Below are 25040 nucleotides of genomic sequence, written 5' to 3'. Positions count from 1 at the left end.
GTTAAGCTCCCTGCAGCTACAGACTTGAGAGGCACATTCTCATGGACGTCATGGTTATATCAAACAGATAGTGTCTTTGCAGAGCTAATAGAGCCAAGCCAAGTTCCTTACATTTAAATTTGTTCTATTCAACCATAGGCATAAAGTGACAATTGATCTAAAGGTGCTTTCTGACATCTTGAAAATAACTCCAGCAACAGTGTGAATAAGAAGAGGCGAGAACCACCCCCGGACCGACCAAAGACTGCGTGCCGCTGCATCCCGTGCCCAGAGCCTACGTCCAGCCGCTGTCACCGCCACCATGCCCAGGAGAAAGGCTGAAGGAGATAAAGCCAAGGTGAAGGATGAACCACAGAGAAGATCCGCGAGGTTGTCTGCTAAACCTGCTCCTCCAAAGCCAAAGCCCGAGCCTAAAAAGGTCCCTGCAAAGAAGAGAGAGAAGGTATCCAAAGGGAAAAAGGGAAAAGCTGATGCAGGCAAGGAGGGGAATAACTCTGCAGACAAGAGAGATGCCAAAACAGACCAGGCACAGAAAGCTGAAGGTGCTGGAGATGCCAAGTGGAGTGTGTGCCTTTTTGATAAGTGTGTACTTCTGGTGACTGTACAGTTTGAAATACTATTCTGATCAAGTTTTATAAAAATGCAGAATCTTGTTTTACTTTTTTTTAAGCTATGTTTTTAGCACACAGAACACTTCATTGGCATTTTAGGGGGAAGGGGCATATGTAACTAATAGAATGACTCCGAAGCTGGATTGATGTAGGGAAAACACGTTTCTCTTCTAGTTTTGAGGGACTTCTTTTTGGCTCCCAGGAGGAGAGATTCCCTGATTTTGCACATACGTTCACCTTGGCACAAAAGCCTTGTGGTATGGAAAAACAAATTCATTTTTATGTCCTCACTCCCTTTCCATCTTTCAGCAGAGACTTAACTCCCTAAAACCCAGGCATCTGTTGGGACCTGACCCTCAATCCTTGATAACCAGTGTGTCAGGCAATCTGGACTTCCAGTGATGCCACTGAGATGGCACCTGTCAAAAGAGCATTGGTTCCTGTTTCTAGATTGTGGATCTTAAGATAAATTCTGCCATTTTCATTTCACTTCCTGAAAGGGTCAGCTCATGAAAAGTTGTTAAACAACATGCTAAATGTGAAATGTCAACCCTCACTCTAAACTTTCCCTGTTCAGAGCATCAGATGAAGACTTCATTGAGTTTTATAGTGGCTTTCTGATTTTTGGTAGTCCGTTGAAGAAGGGAGTTTGAAAGTTGCTGTATACTGTTAATGACTGCCCACGTCCTGCCTGAAATACCATGATTGTTTATGGAAAGTATCTTTAATGAAGATGGATACAGTTTGGCTTGGGAAAAAAAAAGAAAAAAGAAAATAACTTCAATTTGTCTTATGTACATAAGCAAAAATATTGGATTTAAAATTCTAGTATACATGAGACTTCTGGATGCTTTGCAGAATTCTCAGTTTGTGAGAAGTTAGCTATTAAAACTGGACATGCTGAAGGACACATTTCAGTACATTCCACGAAAGCCTTAACATGCAAACTTAACACTACAGCTACTTGCTGCTGAATGGTGTAACTTGGGCAACACAGAAGTAGGAAAAAGCTAAAGTGATGAAATCACACCTGGAAGATTCCCAATGTATTGCGTGACACACAAGCAGAGACCAAATGTTGGGAACAATATAAAAAGTATAGTGTTTAATCCATTTATAGATGAAATCTTGAAATTTAAATACAACAGATATATGTGATGATGTCATGGTCAATTTCTTTAGCAGTATTTATTACCTTCCTTTCATAGAAATTTCTATATTAAAAAATTAATTCAGGATCATCAAAATTATTGCAGTTCCTTGAATTTTCAGTCACTGTTGTGATTTCAGTGGCATGTTCATTCAATAAAAGAGTAAGCAAGATGCTCAAATGTTATGAAATGTCAATGACTATATATGGTGAGAAGAGAATAACTAATTTAGCAAAGCATCAAGACTTGGCTTTAAATTATTGCAACTGTCAAGTTCTGAGAAGAAAACAACAGCTGCCTGGTGCCTACATTCAGGAATGGGGTTGTTCTGCAATCAAGACATCTGGGCAACCACAAGTCAGAAACAATTTTTCAAATAGTGACTAGTTTTTAAAATGTATTCTGTAGTAGCAAATCAAATAATCAATTTTATTAGTGCATTAATGTGGAACAAACTTTTGGTTTGTCTTCATGCAATTTATATTACAAAACTAATCAGTTCAACAAAAAATGGGGTACCCACTGTTATTGTCAACTTCTTTCACGGCTGCATAGTATTTCTGGAAATATATACCAAGATAAATTGGGAGCAATAAGCATAATTTTATTACTTTTATTTGAAATAAAGGCTTATTCTATGAGAAAAGATATTACTTTATCTGCTACAGAACATCTACACTGTGCTTTTTGATGGTTAGTAGATTTAATAAAAAGCTAATTGTTTTATGTCATAGTTGAGCAAAGTCAACTAAGAAACCTAATTGAAAAGATTTCAAGTCTTGCCAAAACAACCTAGTTTGAAAGTGGAATTTAGTGTGTTAAAATTTCAAAAGCAAAACATTTTGTAAAGCTTTGAGAAAAAAAAATATAGTTTGGAACTTAAAAGAATAAATTTATGCTTCAGAAGTTTTGAAATACTATGGAAATGTAACATACTATTAATAAACAGTATACTCCCACAATTATTATCACAAATATAATATACCCGACAATTAGAATAAAATTCAAAGACTGCTCTTAGGAACTTGAAAACCTCTCACAATTACTACTAAAAGGAAAACCAGTGTGCTTTTAGAATATAATATTTTAGAAAATTGTTTACAAATATTAAAAGAAGCATGTGCAGTAGTTTTCTTTGTCATAAATTAGAAGAGTCAATCTCTTATGCTTTTCAGTTTACATTATTGCTTCCATTTAAATCCTGAGCAAATTTTAGAAAAAAAAATTAAAAAGAGATGCTTAATGGTTGAAAATTCTATGAGGTAAAATTCAGAGGTAACTGAATTTTAAAACTGACTTCTTCAAGTCAAAGGGCCATAGGAGATTATTTCAACTCTTTTGAATTAAAAATATTTTATTGAAGGTCTCTGACACAAGGACCCAATTGAAACTTTTCAAAAAAATATTTAAAGTTGGTAAGCAGATGTAATGCTAATACAGAAGCATAACTGAGAGCTTATCCTTTCCCCCTTATCTTTAAGGAAAATATGAAACAAATTTGCAGAAGAAAATAGCAGATAGCTTCCTCGAAGGCAAATTTTCATTCCAGTTTTACTAGATCTTAGCTACAGTTTGCAAAATTCACTTCTGATGTTTTATGCTAAGCACATCTGTTGTTAGTAGCTGGAAGACAAGCATGCTCATTTTTTTAGAAGTCTATATAAATGGAAAAGAGTGGCATTATGCAAAGGCTTTTATAAGTATCACTTAGGATAAAATGAGAGCTGTTTAGTCAATGTAAGCATATTCAAGAAGAATTTGTCTCTGAGCCTCAAAGCAGATTTCTGTAAATTATTTTACCCTAAGATATGTGAATCCCTCTTGTGGATTAAAAACAGAACACTTCGCAAAGGTTTAGATTCCAATAATCAGGTACCTACACAGTATAATGAACTACATAAATAATTAGATCAATTGAAATAATTTAAAAAGTAAATTTCAATTCCTTGGTTACATTATTTAACAAATTTGAGGGATATTGCAGTAACTAATACATTTAACAAATAATAAAATATACCTCCAAAGTAGGTGTCATTCTTTGCTCTAAATAGTATTAACAAACTGAGAAAAGTACCGACTTTTCTTTAATAGTAAACTCAAATAATATTGGAGGGCTGTGTGTGTGGGGTGTGGAGTGGGGAGTGGTATATGACTTACCTTACATTAAATATGTTTGTCTGCCACAGGTCTTTAGAGCAAGGCGAATCAGTCTCTTCAATATTCAACATATTCCACTATCGTAAGTCTCTTTAAGAAGATACTGAGAGGTGACAGCGTGTGGCATCCCTCACAGCCCTCGCTCGCTCTGGGCACCTCCTCTGCCTTGGCGCCCACTCTGGCCGCGCTTGAGGAACCCTTCATGGGAGCCACTTTCTGGGCTGGCCAAGGCCGGAGCCGGCTCCCTCAGCTTGCGTGGAGGTGTGGAGCGAGAGGCGCGGGCGGGAACCGGGGCTGCGCGCAGCGCTCGCGGGCCAGCGCGAGTTCCGGGTGGGCGTGGCCTCGGCAGGAGCCGCACTCCCAGCCGTCAGCCGGCGCAGCCGCCCCGGCAGCGAGGAGCTTAGCACCTGGGCCAGCAGCTGCTGTGCTCGACTTCTCGCCGGGCCTTAGCTGCCTCCCCTCGGGGCAGGGGCCGGAGCCTCCCCGACGAGCGCCACCCCCTGCTCCACCGCGCCCAGTCCCATCGACCACCCAAAGGCTGAGGATTGCGGGCGCGCGGCTCAGGACTGTCAGGCAGCTCCACCTGCGACCCTGGTGCGGGATCCACTGGGTGAATCCAGCTGGGTTTCTGAGTCTGGTGGGGACTTGGAGAACCTTTATGTCTAGCTAAGGACTTGTAAATACACCAATCGGCACTCTGTATCTAGCTCAAGGTTTGTAAACACACCAATCAGCACCCTGTGTCTAGCTCAGGGTTTGTGAATGCACCAATCGACACTCTGTATCTAGCTACTCTGGTGGGGACTTGGAGACCCTTTGTGTGGACACTCTGTATCTAGCTAATCTAGTGGGGACCTGGAGAACTTTTGTGTCTAGCTCAGGGATTGTAAACGCACCAATCAGCACCCTGTCAAAACGGACCAATCAGCTCTCTGTAAAATAGACCAGTTAGCAGGATGTGGGTGGTGCCAGATAAGATAATAAAAGCAGGCTGCCCGTGCCAGCAATGGCAACCTGCTGAGGTCCTCTTCCACGTTGTGGGAGCTTTGTTCTTTTGCTCTTTGCAATATATCTTGCTGCTGCACACTGTTTGGGTCCACACTGCCTTTATGAGCTGTAAAACTCACCGCCAAGGTCTGCAGCTTCACTCCTGAAGCCAGCGAGACCACAAACCTACCCAGAAGAACGAACAACTCCAGATGGGCCGCCTTAAGAGCTGTAACACTCACCGCGGAGGTCTGCAGCTTCACTCCTGAGCCAGCGAGACCACAAACCCACCAGAAGGAAGAAACTCCAAACACATCTCAACATCAAAAGGAAGAAACAAACTGCAGACGCGCTGCCTTTAAGAATTGTAACACTCACCGCGAGGGTCTGCGGCTTCATTCTTGAAGTCAGTGAGACCAAGAACCCACCAATTCCGGACACAATACCATTTAAGTTTAGAACCCAGTAATTACAAGGATCCAGACACATGAGAAGGATAAGGTATTATGGAGAGGAGAATCATTCTAAGCAGAGGAAAAAAAATCTTGCAAAGGTCCAGGAGTCGGAAAGTGATTTGCACTTGCTGGTTTAATAAAGGGCAATGTGGCTAGGCAGTGGTTTTCAAAATGCTTGACCCAGACCCATAGTAAAAAAATTAATTTTACATTGTCACCTAATACACACCTAGAGACACCAGAGACACACACTGACACATGTATAGCTTAGCGTTTTATGAAGCATTCTTTTCTTACTACATGTTATGCACTTTTACCTTTGTTTCTATTCCTTTTTGTTTTGTTCTCTCTTTCTGTCACACACACACACAACACAGACAGGCCCCTGAGTTGACTTCATGACCCACTGATGGGTCAGCTTGCCGTTTGTAAAACAAAGGAATACAGAAGAGTGTGGTAGAGACTGATACAACATGATGTGGTCAAAGCCAGCAGATGCCAGAGTGGGTAGGGTGTGTAGGACACTAAAAGGGGTTTTCTATGTCAGTTAAATTAGGCTGCCAGATTTAGCAAATAAAAATAGAAGCTGCCTAATTAAATTGGAATTTTAGATAATTACTTTTGGTATAACTTGTCTTATCCAACACTTGTTCTGCAGTAATATAATACTTACACACTTGTCCTGTTTTGTCTAGCAATCCTTTTCTAAGGGTGATGAGAAGACATTATAAAATTTTACTTTAGAGTGATTAATGGAGAGATAAATAATCTGATCTTTTAAAAAGGTGCCTCAAGTTGCCATGGGGTGAATTATTAATAGTTAAGGAGGCAAGAAAAGCTTAGGTAGCTGGCTGTTGTAAGAAGAGCTATTATTTCCTTCAGGGAGTGGGACAGTGACCCGTGGAGCCCAGAATATTGGTTTCATATTATTTAGTATAGTGAGTTGCAGAAATATGCCATGTTTCAGAGCAAGAAACTAATTGAAATGTCTGCTTATTCTATACTAACATACTCATTATATAGTCGTTAAATTATAATGTTTATTTCTCAAAATAGCATTAATTAAAATATTGTCAACATAATAAACACAAACTTTTACAATTCTAATTGAAGAACATCATTCTCCCTGCTCCTCACACTCGGCTAACCTGGCTCCACTGAGAAGGACCTCAGCATTCTCCCAATGCCCTGGGACTGAAGTTGGGAGGTTTGTACATGGTTTCAACCCTAAAAAAAGAAAATCGCCCCCTGAACTGTGAAAAATAAATCTCTGTTCTTTATACATGTAACAACAACAACAAAAGAGTTAAAATGAACCCAGACTGATAATCATCAAGACCTCCTCAGAACAGCTTGTGAGATTGTGTTAGTAGATGACCCTGAGGTTTGCGGGAGCGTTTTAGAATGGAATTTTTTATGTGGTAACATGTTTTACAGATAAATTATATAGTGGTGTCTTGATTCAAATGCTTTTGGTTTAAATTATCTTTTATATAATATTGACAAAATCTTATTAGATGTCTTGGCTTCTTAGATGATATGTCGAATCATAGTTGTGTATTTAGTACAGTAATCACATAGTCATTCAAATGTTGATTTTTCCTTTTATATTTTTCATAATTCTTTTTTTCTGACTTTTATGTTCAGGGGTACATGTGCAAGTTTGTTATATGGGTAAACTCATGCCACAGTGGTTTATTATATAGACTATTTTGTCACCCAGATACTAAGCCTAATACCCAATGGTTGTTTTTTCTGTTCCTTTCCCTCCTTCTACCCTCCACCCTCAGATAGGCCCCAGTGTGTGCTGTTCCCATCTTTGTGTCTATGCATTCTCATCATGTAGCTCCCACTTATAAGTGAGAGCATGTGGTATTTGGTTTTTCTGTTCCTGCATTAGTTTGCTAAGAATGATGACCTCCAGCTCCATCCATGTTATTGAAAAGAACAAGATCTCATTCTTTTTTATGGGTGCATAGTATTCTATACTGTATATGTACCACATTTTCTTTATCCAGTCTACTATTGATAGGTATTTAGTTTGATTCCTTGTATTTAATATTGTGAATAATGCTGAAATGAACATATGCATGCATGTGTCTTTGTGGTAGAATGATTTATATTCCTTTGGGTGTATATCCAGTAATGGGATTGCTGGGTTGAATGGTAGTTCTGTTTTTAGCTCTTTGAGGAGTTGCCACACTGCTTTCCACAATGGCTGAGCAAATTTACACTTGAAGATTTTATCTGCTGAAGGAGATTTTGGGCTGAGACTGGGATTTTCTAGATATAAAATCATGTCATCTTCAAACAGAAATAGTTTGACTTTCTCTCTTCCCATTTGGTTGCCATTTATTTCTTTCTCTTCCATGATTACTCTGGGACTTCCAATACTATGTTGAATGGGAGTGATAAGATAGGCCATGCCTATCTTGTGCTGGTGTTTAAGGAGAATGCTTCCAGCTTTGGCTTATTCAGTATGACGTTGGCTATGGATTTGTCATATATGGCTCTTATGATTTTGAGGTATATTTCTTCAATATATAGCTTATTAAGAGTTTTTAACATAAAAGGATGTTAAATTGTATCAAATGTCTTTTCTGCATCTATTGAAATAATCATGTTGATTTTTGTCTTTAGTTCTGTCCATGTGATGAATCACATTTATTGATTTGCATACTTTGAACCAAGCTTACATCCCAGGAATTAAGCCTACTTGATTGTGGTGGATAAACATTTTGATGTGGTTCTGGATTCAGTTTGCAAGTATTTTGTCAAAGATTTTTGCATTAATGTTCATCAAGCATGTTGGCCTGAGGGTTTCTTTTTTGTGTTGTGTCTTTGCCTGGCTTTGGTATCAGAATGAGGCTGGCCTCATAGAATGAGTTGGAGAGGAGTTTGTCCTCTTCAATTTTTTGGAAGAGTTTGAGCAAGTATGGTAGCAGCTTTTCTTTGTACATTTGCTACATTTCAAATGTGAATCTATCTGGTTCTGAGATTTTTTTGGTTGATAGGCTACTTATCACTGATTTAATTTTGAAGCTTGTTATTGGTCTGTTCAGGGAATCAGTTTCTTGCTGTTTCAATCTTGGGAGGGTGTATGTGTCCAGGAATTTATGCAGCTCTTTGAGGTTTTCTAGTTCGTGTGCATATAGGGGTTCATAGTATTCTGCAATGGTTATTTGTACTTCTGTGGGGTCAGTGGTAACATCCCCTTTGTTGGTTCTGATTATGTTTATTTGGATCTTCTCTCTTTTCTTTTTTATTAGTCTAGCCAGCGGCCTCTTTATCTTATAATCTTTTTTTTCAAAAAAACAAGTCCTGAATTTGTTGATCTTTTGAATGGTTTTTCATGTCTCAAACTCCTTTAGTTCAGCTCTGATTTTGGTTATTTCTTGTTTTCTTCTAGATTTGGAGTTGTTTTGCTCTTGATTCTCTGGTTCTTTTAATTGTGATGCTAGCTTATTAAATTTAGATCTAACTTTTTGATGTAGGTGTTTAGAGCTATAAATTTCCCTCTTAACACTGCCTTAGCTATGTCACAGAGATTATGGTATGATTTATCTTTGTTCTCATTCGTTTCAAAGAATTTCTTGACTTCTGCCTTAATTTCATTATCTACCAAAAAGTCATTCTGACGCAGGTTGTGTAATTTCTATGTAATTTCATGGTGTTGAATGATTTTTTTTTAGCTTTGATTTCTATTTTTTATTGCTCTGTGGTCCAAGAGTGTGCTTGATATGATTTTGGTTCTTTTGCATTTGCTGAGAATTGTTTTATGTTTGATTGTGTGGTCAATTTTAGAGTATGTGTCATGTGCAGATGAGAAGAATGTATATTTTGTTGTTTTTGGGTGGAGAGTTATATAGAGGTCTATTAGGTTCATTTGATCCAATGTTGAGTTCAGGTCCTGAATGTCTTTGTTGATTCTCTGCCTCAGTGATCTGTCTATTACTGTAAGTGGAGTGTTTAAGTCTCCCACTATTATTGTGTGGAAGTCTAAGTCTCTTCATGGGTCTCTGGGAACTTGCTTTATGAATCTGGGTGCTCCTGTGTTGGGTGCATATATACTTATTATAGTTAGGTCTTCTTGTTGAATTGAACCCTGGGCCATTATGTAATGCCCTTCTTTGTCTTTTTTGATCTTTGTTGGTGTAAAGCTTGTTTTGTCTGAAATTAAGATTGTAAACCCTGCTTTTTTTCTGATTTCTTTTTGCTTGGTAGATTTTTATCCATCCCTTTATTTTGAGCCTCTGTGTGTCATTGTGTTTGAGATGGTTCTCTTGAAGACAGCATACTATTGCGTCTTGCTTTTATAGACAGCTTGCCACTCTGTAACTTTAAATTGGGCATTTAGCCCATTTACATTCAAGGTAGGATTGATATGTGTGAATTTGATCCTGTCATTGTGTTGTTACCTAGTTATTGTACCAGCTTATTTGTTTGGTAGCTTTATAGTGGCACTGGTCTTTCTACTTACATGTTTTTTTTTGTCTTGGCTGGTAACTATCTTTCCTTTGTTTATTTAGTACCCCTTTCAATATCCCTTGTAAGGTGGATCTGGTGGTAACAAACTCTTAGCATTTGCTTATCTGAAAAGCATCTTATTTTTCCATTGCTGAGGAAGCTTAGTTTGGCTGGATATGAAATTCTTGGCTGACGATTTCTTTCTATAAGAATATTGAATACAGGTCCTCAATCTCTTCTGACTTGTAGGGTTTTTTTGCTGAGAGGTCCATTGTTAGCCTGATAGGGTTCCCTTTATGAGGGACCTGCCTTTTCTCTCTAGCTGCCTTTAATGTTCTTTCTTTCATTTCAGCCTTGGAAAATCTGATGATTAAGTGTGTTGGAGATAATCTTCTTGTGTATTATCTTGTAGTGGTTCTCTGTATTTCCTGAATTTGATTATTGGCCTCTCTAGCTAGGTTGGGAAAGTTCTCATGGATGGTATCGTGAAATATCCTTTCCAAGTTTTTTACTTTCTCCCTATCCCTGATGCCAACTATTCACAGATTTGGTGTCTTTACATAATTCCACATTTCTTGGAGTTTTGTTCATTGCTTTTTTTTTTTTTGTCTTACCATCTTATTTCAGTTCAGAGAGCCAGTCTTCAAGTTCTGAGATTCTTTACTCAGCTTGGTCTATTCTGCTGTTAATATTTGCGATTGCATTGTGAAATTCCTGGAGTGTATTTTTCAGCTCTATCAGATCAGTTAGGTCCTTTTTTATGCTGGCTATTTTGTTGTCAGCTCCTGTATTATTTTATTGTGATTCTTCATTTTCATGGATTGGGTTTTGTCATTCTCCTGAATCTCAGTGATCTTCATTCTTATCTGTATTCTGGATTCTGTTTCTATCATTTCAGCCAAATCAGCCTCATTAAGAACTTTTGTTAGAGAAGTACTGTGGCCATTTTGAGGACATAAAACACTGGCAATTTGAATTGCTGGAGTTTGCACTCGTTCTTTCTCATCTCTGCATGTGGGTGTTCCTTAACACTGCTGGGCTGCCTGTGATTGAAGTGGTCAGGTTTGGGCAAGGTGGTTATTCTGAGTCTTAATTTGGGCAGCCCTGCCCAATGAGAAGAAATGAGAACCAGGACCTGCAGGGAGAACAGTTCAGCCAACGGAGGAGAAAGTTAGAGGCTGGTTAGGCACATAGGGAGGGAGGGTTTCAGAAGTGGAAAAATACCTGCAGGACCACACCTGCACAACCCCTACACCTAGTGGAAAGAAATGTGGTTAAGAATTTCCTCTTATGCCAGGATCTTGCTCAGAAGGGAATGTCCCAGCCTAGGCACAGGGACAATATATCAACCTAACTGCCCTTAATTTGACTCAACTCATTAAATGTCATTAACATGACATTAGCATTGTGGTTTTAGCACCTCCATGAGTTTTTCTTAGGCTCTCATGGGTAATAACCAAGATGGACTCACTCTGGCCAATCCCAGGCATACGCAGATGCAGCATCCTTAAGAAGGAATTTGCTCCTCCCATTTTGGGCAGATCCCATAGAAGACTTCCTTCTCTTCACCACATATAAGACTCAGAATTCAGCCCCATTTCCGGCAACCTGCTTTCAGGCCCCCTTTCTTTGCTGAGAGCTTCCCTTTTGCTTAAAAATCCTGCTCTATGCACTCTCTGGTGTCTGCATGCCTTATTCTCCTTGGCTGTGGAATAAGAACTCAGACCTAACTAAACTAGGGACTAAGCGGGCTGCAACACAGCCACTTTTCTGTGCAATGGGTGCTCGGTGTGGGGTTCCACACCAGTCCAATGTCCCGTGGACTCTGCAGAGCCTGGAGACAGCAAGGGCGAGGGCTTCAAGAGAGCAAAGATGGCAACTTGCCCCTTCCACTGGGAGCTCTGTCCCAGGGAGTTGCAGAGCTGCTACTGGCTTCATAGTCCCAGTTCAAAGGCAGCTTGTGGGAGAGGGTACCTGGATACCCAGGCCAGGAAGTAGATATGCAATCAGGGTCCCATGTAACAAACAATTTGGCCACTTTTTTACAGGGCTGCTTCAGTATGCTGGGGGATCCATTCCAGTCCCTAGTCACCTCGAATTTTCCAGTTCCTGAAGGTATTTGCAGTGAAGGCTTAAAAAAATAATTTTAAAGAATCATACCCTTGGAGCAGTGATAGCCTTATATCTTGAATGACAACATTTTAGTTTAATAATGTAATGTTGTATCGGCATCCCTTCAACTAGATTTTGGAAATTTAACTAATTCTAATTTAGAGAGACTTACTTTCACTGCATAATTATCCATGAAATCACTAGGATTTCTCTGCATCCTTTAAAAGGATGTGAGTAAAGTACTTAAGCCCTATGAAGTAAGTTAAACAAAAAAAAAAAATCAATCTATTGTTCTTCGAAATTTAACCAGCATCCGCTGAAATAGCATAAGAAAATCATTGAGACCAATTGAAATGTAGATGGTGAAAAGCTTATTCAAATATCAAAATTAATTCAAATATAGCCACTCTGAATCAGTTGTAATCTTAAAAGATAATGTCTGTATGCTTTAAATACAATGAGTGGCATCTCAGGCATGATAGTAAATAATAGAATTTTTCTCCTGTAACTGTAATAATTTATAAACTTGTTAATATCAAATATGTTTTTGATATTGGCATTTTATAAGAACACAATAATGCATTATATGCAGAAGTTCAGTTCAGTCATAAGCTATTTCCATATGTCTATTATGCTTAATAAACATAGTTATAATAGCATTTTTTTTACATTAAATTGAAGCCACATTTCAGTTCACTAAGCATTCAGAATATAGATTACTTCAGAATTAGAGTAATTCTAATCTACATACTTCCCTCCCCAGCAATTTTCTATTTAAAGTGAATCCAGGTATATCTTTTTCCTTCTCTAATATTAATAAAGTCTCATGTTAGTCAATAATGAGTATTCATAATTATTCATACCTGTGGGAAGTTGACATACACTTATGATAAAGATTGTATTGCCAATTATTTAAAACTATCTCTGGTTTTAAGTCACCTCAGACCTCAGAGATCTCTAAAAAAAAATTTAGATAAACTTACACACATCACATTTGTCAAAAATCACTGAAAAATTCTGCAGTGTGATATAATTCAGTTTGTTCCAATGCAAGTGATTTTATTTTTGTAAACTGAAGTTAGTAGAATTTTTCTTTATTCAAATATTGATGTATTTTAAATTTATTTTTTGATCCAAATATTTTAAAGCCAATCCATGGTCAGTATAATCAATATATGATTCTAATTTTTTATATATAAAATAGCTGTAATTACACATAATGGGACTAAGAGGAAATTTTTAGTAATTCCTGAAAATCAAAATGATTAAATCATCTAATTTCAATGATTATGGATTAACAACTGCTTACCAAGTCAATTACTGTGTTTTAATTCCTTTATCTCACTTGGGAAGGGAGGTTTGTTGTTAACCCACTACTTTAAAAATCTAGGATCTGCGGTAAATATGAAAAAATGACCTGTTGCTCTGAATATCTCCTTTCTATTTTCTTTTACTGCAGTATAAGAGAGAAAATTTTGAGATCAGTATATATTTCCATTAATTTTCATCAGGCAGCTGCATATGAAAAATATAGCAAGTTATTTTAATTTTGTTTTGTTTTGTTTTAGACTTTATTTCCTGGTGATGAGACATTTTAGTTTTGTTGAAAAAAGTTAACAACATGTAAAACCGTCAGAATAGTTTTTATGTGACTAGTCTATATGAGACTTCCCTCACACACACACTATCGTGCATTGCATAATATAATTCAATATGTGATATCTTTCATTAATAAATAACATTTAATAGGTCAATACAGTAATAGATTAACAGAGCATCCAAAATCTCCCAGTTGAGAAAGCTAGAGTTTCTCAAATACTTCTACTTTGGAATGCAGAATTTCATCTCTTGAAATCTACAACTGATAGTAATGCTATCAAGTGTATAGATATATTAGCAACTTTAACAACTGTAATTATAGAATGAATGACAAAAATTAGCCTTAAGGGCATTCATGTCAATATTTATAATGTGAAACACTTGACAGAAAATGTACACGATCAACAATTACAAATCATGGTACAAGTAAAATAAGACATTGAAAAAACTTTTAAAAACCAAGCTACAAAACAGTCTTTATAAAATTAACATATTTCAAGGGGAAAATGCATATTTGTCTTTGTCTAAAAAGATAAACACAAAATGTTAAAAACAGATTATTATCTGTGAGTAAATTATGAGTGTTTCATTTATTCTTTTTTGTGTATTTTCTCACTATATTTCTAGGAGGCTATAACATCTGTAAACTTTTACAAATCAATTGAAGAGATTTTACAAAAAGTTATTTTGTAGCTATAAAATATTGCCTTTGCCAATAAAATCTTGAAAAAAAAAGGTTATTTCTTTATAAACCTAGAAGCTAAATATATTGGCTCCTTTCTCTGCCTAAGATTAATATAAATTGTTTCCTGGGCATATACATTTTATCATCTGCTTAGAATATCATATTTAATACATGTGAGTGCTAGCCATTCAATATTGTCAATTTGATTACTTCATTTATTACAACCTAACAAATTTGTAAGGTAGCCCTTCCCTAAATCCCAATTTTAAGGAAAAAAATTACATAAAAACACTATATTAATCATGATTTGCTTAAAGAAATTAATCTTATTGTAGAAATAGTAAATATAACATTTCCCATCAAAGACTACTATATTATTAATTACTTGAGGATAATATGCAAAACATTTAAATCAGAAAGTGTGTTTTAGTAGAAAAATAACTTAAGCTAATTTTCAGAAAACTTGAATTGTAATTCTATTTTGAAATGAGGAGATTGATTTTCTGCATAAGTGATCTTCATCTTTATAAAAATTAGTTTCTTTACCTGGAAAATTAAGTTTATATATTTCTAGAATTATTGCCCATAAGGGTACACATTTTTCTTTGCCTGATAATAATGTTAAATTTCCCTATTAGTTTTTCATATAATCTTGATAATAATTAATGATCTAGCTTTTACAGTTCTCAGTTCGACTAAGCCATGTATACATTGAGCATCTGAAAATACAAAATTGAAAATGTTCCAGAATCTGAAACTCTTTGAGCACCTACAGGATGCCACAAGTGGAAAATTCCACACCTGACTTCATGTGACAGGTCATAGCCAAAAATTTATTCCATGCAACAAAGTTATTAAAAATATTGTATAAAATTACCTTCAGCTTATGTGTTACCGGAATATGAGTATATGAAACAAAAATTAATTTTGTGTTTAAATTTGGATCCCATCGCTAAGGTATCTCATTATATATATATGCAAATATTCTAAAATATGAAAAAAATCAAAATCTGAAACACTTCTGGTCCCAAGTATATCAAAGAATGAATATTCAGCCTGTATTTTATTCTGTATGTATTTGGCAATTCTATTATTACACTATTTTATTCATATTCTTTTTTACTTTTAAAAATTTATTTTATTTACTTTTTACATAACTTAGTATCACTACAGGATTTTGCATTTTTCTTTTGGTTCATATTTTAGCAAACTTTTTGGGTAGCTTGGTTTCTCCAGGAATCAGAAATGTTATATTTCATACATTGTTACAGAGAACTAGGAAGTGTAAACAAGTCATGAATTATTTAACTCTTCAGATATGATTTGCATTTCCCTAATGATTAATGATTTGAACATTTTTCATATATCTATTGGCTATCCGTATGTATCCTTTTGATATGTCTATTCAGATAATTTGTTCTATGCAAGTATGAAAATATCACATGTACCTCAGAAATATGTGCAATCATTATATATCAATAAAAAAGATATGAGCACTTCCTCTGTCTACAATTTGTCTCCAGAGCAATATTTCTTATATCAGATAAACTAAAAGAGATCAATATTTGAACATATTAAGGCTAATTTCAATATTTGTACAATTTGTTTTCCTAAAAGCCATATAATGCATTTTAATACTTATTGTTATAAGCTTATTTTTTCTTTATAACATACTTTTCAATTTTTAGCAATAGGACCAAACTCTTCAATAGCAACAGACTAAATAGGTGAGCACAGTTTAATTTCTGCTACATATTAATTTTTGAAAATATTATATATAGGCTTAAAATATGTGGAACTTTTTGTTTTGGAAAAAAATAGGCCTATATCCTTTTCAAGATATTAAATTCTCATTAATCTGTATAATTTGTGTCTTAAGGACACCAATGTGGAGATTATGTAACTTAAAACATGGTTCAGCCTGATTTTAAAATAAAGATGTCTTTCAAAAAAGAAGAAACACAGAGCAGAATCAGCATAGGAAATGATAGCAGGTCTTCCTTCAATCATACAATAAATTTAAAGCAAATGGCAATGATATGTTAGGGCAAAACACACATGAAAATGAAAGGAGACAGCAGGAAATAAACAAGACATCTCATGATGGTATGCTAGCTTATCAAAGGAGGAGGAAGTATTACTGTCGGACCATATATATGTACAGGTTTTCCAAAGTATAGGCTTGGGAGTAATAAAACATGAAACAGACATGAGTCCCGTTGAGAGGAATGATTTTTATATGAAGAAAACTAGAATACTTCTGAAGAGCCTGAGTGTACTTGAAAGTAAAGACTTGCCATCTTTGGATAGGAAGAATTAAAATCACACAGAAGTCAATGATCTCTAACAATTTATGAATTCAAAATAGACTCCTACAAAATACCAATAAGTATTTTTATGAAAGCAAACAAGTAGATTCTGATGTTGCTATGGAAAAAAATATATAAGTAAGAACAGCAGGAAAAAATTGTAAAATAAATAAGAACAGCCTTACTAGATAGGATAATATACTATAAAGCCTCAAAACTTAATAGTATTGGCACATAAAAAGAGAGAAAATGAAACAGGAATATTATGGCACACAATTGGGAATCTAGTACATGTTAAAGACAAACTTTCAAATCAGTAAGCTAAAGATGGACTCTTAAATGTCAGGTCAAATAGGTATAATTTGTAAAAGAAATAAAGATTAGCTTAACTCATGCTTCACACAACACACCCACATAAACTGCAAATGAATTGTGAATATAAGTAAAGAAACTATAAAGCTAACTGGGTGCAGTCACTCATGCCTGTAATCCCAACTTTGGGAAGCTGAGGCAGGAGAATCACTTGAGCCTAGGAGTTTGAGACCAGCCTGGGCAACATAGTGAGACCCCATCTCTACAAGTAATAACTTTAAAAAACCAAGTGTGGTGGCATGTGCCTGCAGTCCCAGCTACTTGGGAGGCTGAAGCAGGAGGATCACTTGAGTTCAGGAAGTAGAGGCTGCAGTGATCTTTGATCTCACCACTGTACTCCATCCAGCCTGGGCAACAGAATGAGACCCTGTCTCAATAAAACAAACAAACAAACAAAACTATAAAGTCCTTATTAATTTTGTTGTAGGGGAAACCTTTTAAATAAAACCTAAGTTCAGATCCCATGAAAAGATAAATTTGATTTTATTAAATCCTAAGACATTCATAATGGAAAATGATGTCATCAAGGTCAAAGAACAAATAACAATGTTATATAAAACCATTATACAGATAGTAGACAGGAAACTGTACATGTATGTAGTGCCAAAGTATTATTGTACAAATTGCTTTCAAGTTATAGAGGGGAGCACCAAGCAGTGCAATGGAGCATTACATGGTCATCACCAAAAATTTAGTGTTCAAGCTTAGCATCAGTAGTGGTGGTTCAAGCCTGTTATGAGCCTCCTTGGCTGATGCAATATGAAGTCCACAATATCACCTTGAAGACACTCAAGAAACAAAATCTTGAATCCAACAAGTTTTCAGATGCACATTCACATTTGCAGAAAATACAGGGATAGAAAACTACGTCATGCAATATCTCAAGGAAACAACCAGACAAATTGAGAAAATACATCTATCTGCAGGACGACCAGGCTAGTCTGTTTCTCAAGTCTTTGAAACAAAAACTGAGCCAAAAAATAAAAATATTGTCCCGGGGAAAAAATGTTAAACTTCTGGAGAAGTTGATTGAAGAAATTTATGTACACACAATCACATACATATACCATACATACACACATGCACACACACACATACACACACACACACACACATATAGTTTTTTTTTTTTTAAAGAGAGAGAGACTTAAGGGACGTAACAAGTAAGCACATATGAGCCTGGATTGAATCTGGCTTAGCTAATCCAGCTATAAAGGATAGTTTGAGTAAAATTGAAGAAGTCTGAATCTATAAAGTGAATATATTAATATGCAAAAATAGTGATAATGAAAACAAGCGAATTGCAAAACAACTGGAAAGTCTGGTCTCATGCGTATAATTATGTATACACATATGTAGAAAATTTAAGTATACGTAAGTTTTTAAGGATATCAATAAGGTTTTAAGACTAAAACTGTGTATGATCAATACAGATATTACTTGTTTACTTTTGCTTATTATTTTTATCTTTTTACATTTAAAATGCATACATTTTATAATAATAAAAGGCTGATTTTAGTCTTTTTGAAAAATGCATTGGTTCTAAAATGTTGAAAACCTTTCTCCTTTTTAATTTTTATTTTAGGTTCAAGGGTACATGTAAAGGTTTGTAATGTACATAAATCGTGTCACAGGGGCTTATTGTAACAGATTTTTTTATCACCCAGGTATTAAGGCAAGTACAAAATAGTTATTTTTTCTGACCCTCCCCATCCTCTCACCCTCCACCCTCATGTAGGCCCCATTGTCTGTTGTTGCCTTCTTTGTGTTTATGAGTTTTCATCACTTAGCTCCCACTTATAAATGAGAACATGCAGTATTTGATGTTCTCTTCCTTTGTTGGTTTGCTAATGATCATAGCAAACTACAGCTCCACCCATGTTCCCACAAAAGATGTAATCCATTCTTTTTTATAGCTTCACAGTATTCCCAGTTGTATATGTACCACATTTTCTTTATCCAATCTGTCATTGACAGACATTTAGGTCAATTCCATGTCTTTGCTATTGTGAATAGTGAGGCCATGAAAGTTTGTGTGCATGTGTCTTTAGAGTAGAATGATTAATATTCCTCTGGGTATATATCCAGTAATGGAATTCCTAGGTCAAATGGTAGTCCTGTTTTTAGCTCTTTAAGGAATCACCATACTGCTTTCCACCATGGTTGAACAGATTCACATTCCCACCAACAGTATATAAGTGTTCCTTTTTCTCCACAACATTACCAGTATCTGTTATTTTTTGTACTTTTAGTAATTGCCATTCTGATTGGTGTGAGATGGTATCTCATTGTGGTTTTGATTTGCATTTCTCTAATGATCAGTAATATTGAGCATTGTTCCTATGTTTGTTGGCTGGATGTATGTCTTCTTTTGAAAAGTGACGTTCATGTTATTTGCCCATTTTTAATAGGGTTATTTTAAAAACCCTTCATTTAAACATTGTATTATGTCCATTGGTCATCCACCTGAAGAAATATATAGGTATCTTTAACATGTGATTTATAATTCTCCTATTTCACAAGATGGAGTTGTGTATGTTTTTATAAGATTTCAAAACCTGAAGAGGAGCAACTGTAAAAGTCAAATTATTGCACATTTTATAGGAGAATTTGATTTTGATCTGCATAGGAACAAGAATTCTAGCAGAACTGTTGAAGCTTTTAAAATTCTGTTGTCCTTACTTATTTTCCTCCCACTTCTGTGTTTTAAACTTTAATATTTTGAGGTGAGGAAATGATTATGCACATTTGAGGTACTTTGTCTTACTTTCCTGGGCTTCTTGATTTTGTGAGCAGTTTTATCTTTTCCCAGGACTTAGGTCATGTAGTTTGCCCTCATAAACATTTAAGTAGGCATTAATAATATTATTCACATATATTTAATAGCAGCGCTTCATAAAAGTAGAGCTGCTGCCACCTATAAATCTAAGTGACACCTTTTGATGGATAGTGTTTTGAGAGGAGCTGTAAAGAACAAAGTAGCAGCCTGACAGCTGCAGTAAAGCAAGCATACCTTCGTCCCAGGACAGGCCAGTGATTGCCACTGGAGGTACACTCTCCAGGTGGTTTCATTTATCTCTCTGATACCTTTCAAATACCTCTCTAGCAAAACACCTCAAGCAAAACACTCAGATATCCAGGTGTGGTCTTATTAGGAGAATACTGTAGAGGTGTGCACAGCATTTTCAGGAAATAGTTCCAAAAAATCATATTTTTAGGGGAATAGTTTAATCATTTGCCTTCTAAAAGTTGACTTCCAACAACTTCAGTTAAGCTTGTGTGGTCTGAATCATTCAGTATCCATCAAACATTCATGATCAAAAGGAAATTATATTTAATCATGCTTTCCATTCTAAACTAAGAATAATCAGATTATAGGGACTCAATTTTAAACTTAAATTCTAATGGAAATGAAATGTATAGAATAGTTTACCAGAATTATTTTTATTTGCTAAACGAAACCTATTCAAACACAAATCTCCCTGTGCAAACATTTATGCTGCCTATGAATGTTTCCTCACATTCCCCCAAAATATGCTCTACTGGTAGCCAAGAATGAAAAGTAAAATCACACACATACACACACAGACACACACACAAATGTACTTTCTGTCCACGAAAGTAACAGGATTCACAATTATATTGCATGATAATCGTCCACACATATTACAAAGAACAGACAGGCAAAATCGTTTGCTGAAAGTAATCTCCTCTAGTTTCTTTCTCCTTCTCCCTATGGATGTGCTCTAGTCAGTGTGTGTTTTGCAGCTGTAGCTGCTCCAATGTAGGGGAAGCTGGGAAAAGATATTAAAGAACTTAAAGAAGAGAAGGAAAAGGTGAATGCAGATGAATTGTTTCTGTTTTGAATTAATAGAAAAACTAGCAGAGGACCATTTCTCCCACCTGTATCTATATCAGTGCCATTTATTCCAATATGGAAAAATCTAAATTTATGTACACAGAGAAATAAAAAGGAAAACAAAATAATCTATGGCCAGGCAAGTAAAATAATCTATCCTAGTTTACTCACTTCAAAATATGAAAAACCACACAACTAGAGAAGCACTGTCACTCTTCTCTCTCTCATCTCCGACTTATTTGTCATCTGTATTATGTGTTTTCCCTCCTTTTGTCTTTCTTAATTAATTACCTTTTCTTTTTTATCCATTTGCCAACCCTATGAATGGGTGGTCAGTTCCATGTTTCTAGACAAAATATTCCTGCTTAGATGTGATGGGTGACATAAGGTTTGTATATTCAAATACCATTTTATGCACCGTTCCACACTTCCCATCCTCAGGATTATTAGTCACAGTATGTGTTCTACACCATGCACAGAAAGTCTCAGCTGATAATGACGATAGTCAACGAGCATTTTGAGTCTTTTTCTTTTACTAACAAAGTATCAATATCCCCCACAATTTTTCCCTTGTGATTCTACTCTTTCCAAAGTGTAAGTCTTAATATACAAGCAACATTGATCTCTTTAGAATTCCCAAAATGTGTTTTAGTAAACTGACAGTTTTTTAGGATTAACAAAAAGAAAGCTTATTTTGTTTAAGCCTGAGTTTAGCGATGAAAAATTTTAAACAGGCTAGAATTTTCAGATATATTATTTCAAATTGATTCCACTTTAATTATGCATGTCATCCACAGAATAGCATAGTATACAAATTTGACAAAGGAGAAAATTATCATAATTAAGTCTCAGGATTAAATGTAAATTATTTTATTGATATAAATTATTAATTTTTTATAATAACAATTAGATAAAATTTTAACACATCCTTGAGGGAAAAAAAACATCATTTTAGGGTGATATTTACATAGTCAATATAAGAGTGCCATAGATCTTTATGAAGGCTTCCAAAAAAAATCCCAAGAGAATTTAGAATTCTTGGTATGTTGATTTGTTGAAATCTTAAGAAGAGAACATGAAAATTACACAGTAGTGGAACTAAATCGAGATTATAAATTTTAATATAATTTGAAATTCCAGTTTATCAAAAATGCTTTTATACTGTTCTGTGATCTACTTGGTCCCCAGCCACTTATATCACTTGGACAATAGGCATTTTGGTAACTATTCCTCAAAATGTTCCCTTTTGGATCATGCCTCCTGATATTCACACCCCTCCTCCAACATTAAATCTTCTTTGGCCCCATGTAACTAAAAAATTGTGGCATAAATAATGCTGCATGAGTTTTAGGCTAGCTTTTAAGCTCTGAAACTTCTATCTTGGAATACTCATTTGTTGTAATACACACGTAAAAAGTCTAACAATAATAAAATCTCTAGGCTAAAGAGGGGAAGATGCCATGTTGAAAAAGAGCTACTTAAGTCCAGGTACAAAGCATGTGAGTAAAAGAAATATCTTGGATATTCCAGCTTCAGCACATCTCAAAGGGAGAAAAAAACTAAAGCTGCAAACTTATGGTCCTTTACAAGCTGTCCCAGCCATCTCCAGACATTGACCTTTACTACTTTTGCTAAGGCCCCAGAAAGAAAGCTATCCCTACCAGGATGGTTTGATTCCTACCCCACGGAATTATGACCAAAATTAAATAGTTTTTATTTTATGTCACTAAATGTTGTGGTAGTTCATTATGCAGTGATAAATAACTGGAACAGATTTTGGCTTCTAGATGTGGAATAGTTGCATGAAAAATAAATAAATTAATTAATTAAATAAAATAGCCAAGCACGGTGGCTCACGCCTGTAATCTCAGCACTTTGGGAGTTTAAGGTGGGCAGATCACCTGAGGTAGGGAGTTAGAGACCAGCCTGACCAACATGGAGAAACCCTGTCTCTGCTAAAAATACAAAAATTAGCCAGGTGTGGTGGCGGGCTCCTGTAATCCCAGCTACTCAGGAGGCTGAGGCAGGAGAATCACTTGAACCCAGGAGGCGGAGGTTGCAGTGAACCAAGATCACGCCATTGCACTCCAGCCTGGGAAATAAGAGCAGAACTCTGTGTCAAAAAAAAAAAAAAAAAAAAAAAGATGTAATTAGCTTTCAGATCAGACTTGGGAAAAAGCTGGAAGAACACTGAAGAAATGGCATTATAAGCTGGAAGAGACTCAAAGAGGCTGTTGGCGAGGCTTAAAGAACAGCAAAGAAAAAGTTATCAAAAGCTGGAGACAAGGCACAAATTATACTACACAATGACAGAATTTTAGAAACTGTTATCCACGGTAAAAAGGATTATAATGATCTTGAGGCTAATTAAGGATATTTCATCACTAAATATCAAAAATTATAATCTTTTTTTGGATGTGTATAATATAGAAGAGAAAGAGGTTTTATAGAAAAAGTTTTCACCCTCTGTTTCTTTGAGTTTGAATTGTTTTAATATACAGAGGCTGCGAATGGGGGGATTGAAGAGATGTTTATCAAAGGACACAACGTTTCAGTTATGCAAGAGAAATAAGTTCAAAAAATCTATTGTATATCATGGTGACCACAGTTAATAACAACATATTGTATATTTGAAAATTACGGAGAGTAGATTTTGATTATTCTCACCACAAAAATATGTGAGGTAATGTGTATGTTCAATAGCTTGATTTAGCCATTCCACAATGTATACATGTAACAAACCATCATGTTTTACACATAAATACATGCAATTTTTACTTGTCAATAATTTTTTTGAAAAGGAAAAAGAATTTTTTCAGTTTTTAAAGATAATTTAGAGGATATGTATAGAAACCAGGGCTTTATGGACTCAAAAATAAAGATCTTCCTTATCCCCACCAAAATATTCTTAAACTAAGAAATAGATGAAGATAAAATCCAAAGTTAGGTTCTTTGTAAGGATTAAAAGTGCTGCCCTATAAAAAATTTCTGCTATTCAAAAGACCTTGTAAGGGTCTTAAGGACATACCTATTGAATCTTTTGTTAAAGGCCATGAGGACTTCAAGGGAGTTGTACCACAACAGCCTTACCTAGGGCCCAAAATAGAAAACGGCATGTCTAAAAGAGACTTGTGGTTGTGGCTTTTGTTTTATGTAATAGGCCTCAATATGACTAGTGGAAAAAACACAGAACTTTATTGGAAGAAGCATTGCCTGTTTGACTAAAAGGCCCAGAGCCAGTACAAAATGAAATGATACTTCCTAGAAAGAGAGGTGACAAACTGGATCTCAAACATTCCTGCCATCCCAGTCCAGGTGCCATACCCCTTGAGTACAAATGTCCTCAGAGGTCACAGCCTCAGTCTCCATCTAACTACAACCTGATTGTATGAGGGACCCTAAGTGGGAATCACCCAGCTGAGCCAGTCATTCCAAAATTGTGAGTGATAATAATACATTATTGTTTTAAAACAATAAGATTTTGAGGAGGTTTGTTATACAGTATCAGATAATGAGAATGAGAATTATCTCTTGAACAACCTTTACTAAAACTTAATTGATAATATGGAAAAATTATAAAATCCATTAGAATAGATATTTTAATGCCTACCTAAAATCTTAGTGTATACAATTTGAAAATTATGTTTTTCATGGTGTTAGTGAGTTATTCAAAAGCAATAGAAGCATTCCCTGATTAAGCTTGAATGATGTGGAAGGAGGGGAAAGAGGGGGTTGAAATAGCATGAGGAATTTTTTCCAAACATTTTTGACCAACAAAAGCCTTTTTCAAGATGCATTTCATGATTTTAATGTTATTATATGAAATAAACATTAACAAACACTGCTATTATCTCTGGGTCACAACATATAGTGAGTACATGAGCACTGTTTAAAAGCTGGAGATGACGTGATAAAGGAGATGAAGTCTTTAGACTTAAGTAACTTATATTTTATCAAAGTATACTATGTTTAATCAAAGCTAAATTAACCTTTTAAGCAAATTTATCAATGTCAACTCTAATCCTAACATACAATCCAGTCATAAGCTTAAGGAAGACTTAAAACATGTTAGTCCTACATGTTACAGCAGAAAAATACATATTATGTGTTCTAATTCTGGCTCTATCACTAGCATCTTCAGGTGTCAATTTTACCTATAAAATGAGATAATTAGACTAAATTATCTCCAGTATTTCGCTCACATCCATGAGTTTTAGGGCAACTAAATTTCTATACACAATGTCTGTGGAACTCATATCTTTAAATGGTACTAAAT

General features: G+C 35.5%; 1 protein-coding gene across 1 annotated transcript; it reads left to right on the top strand.

The window, feature by feature from the left end:
* The first annotated feature begins 300 nt into the window (after positions 1 to 300).
* Positions 301 to 3320, top strand: LOC129485398 (non-histone chromosomal protein HMG-17-like). The gene is made up of 3 exons (XM_063641822.1): positions 301 to 601; positions 814 to 868; positions 3244 to 3320. Exons 1-3 carry the CDS (start codon positions 302 to 304, stop codon positions 3318 to 3320), a joined length of 432 nt encoding a protein of 143 aa, XP_063497892.1. The 5' UTR covers position 301.
* The last annotated feature ends 21720 nt before the right edge of the window (positions 3321 to 25040 follow it).

This window comes from Symphalangus syndactylus, chromosome 6 (assembly GCF_028878055.3).
Source record: "Symphalangus syndactylus isolate Jambi chromosome 6, NHGRI_mSymSyn1-v2.1_pri, whole genome shotgun sequence".
Taxonomy (NCBI): Eukaryota; Metazoa; Chordata; class Mammalia; order Primates; family Hylobatidae; genus Symphalangus; species Symphalangus syndactylus.
Note: the sequence above shows the minus strand (reverse complement) of the source record. Positions and strands in the feature narration are given on the sequence as shown.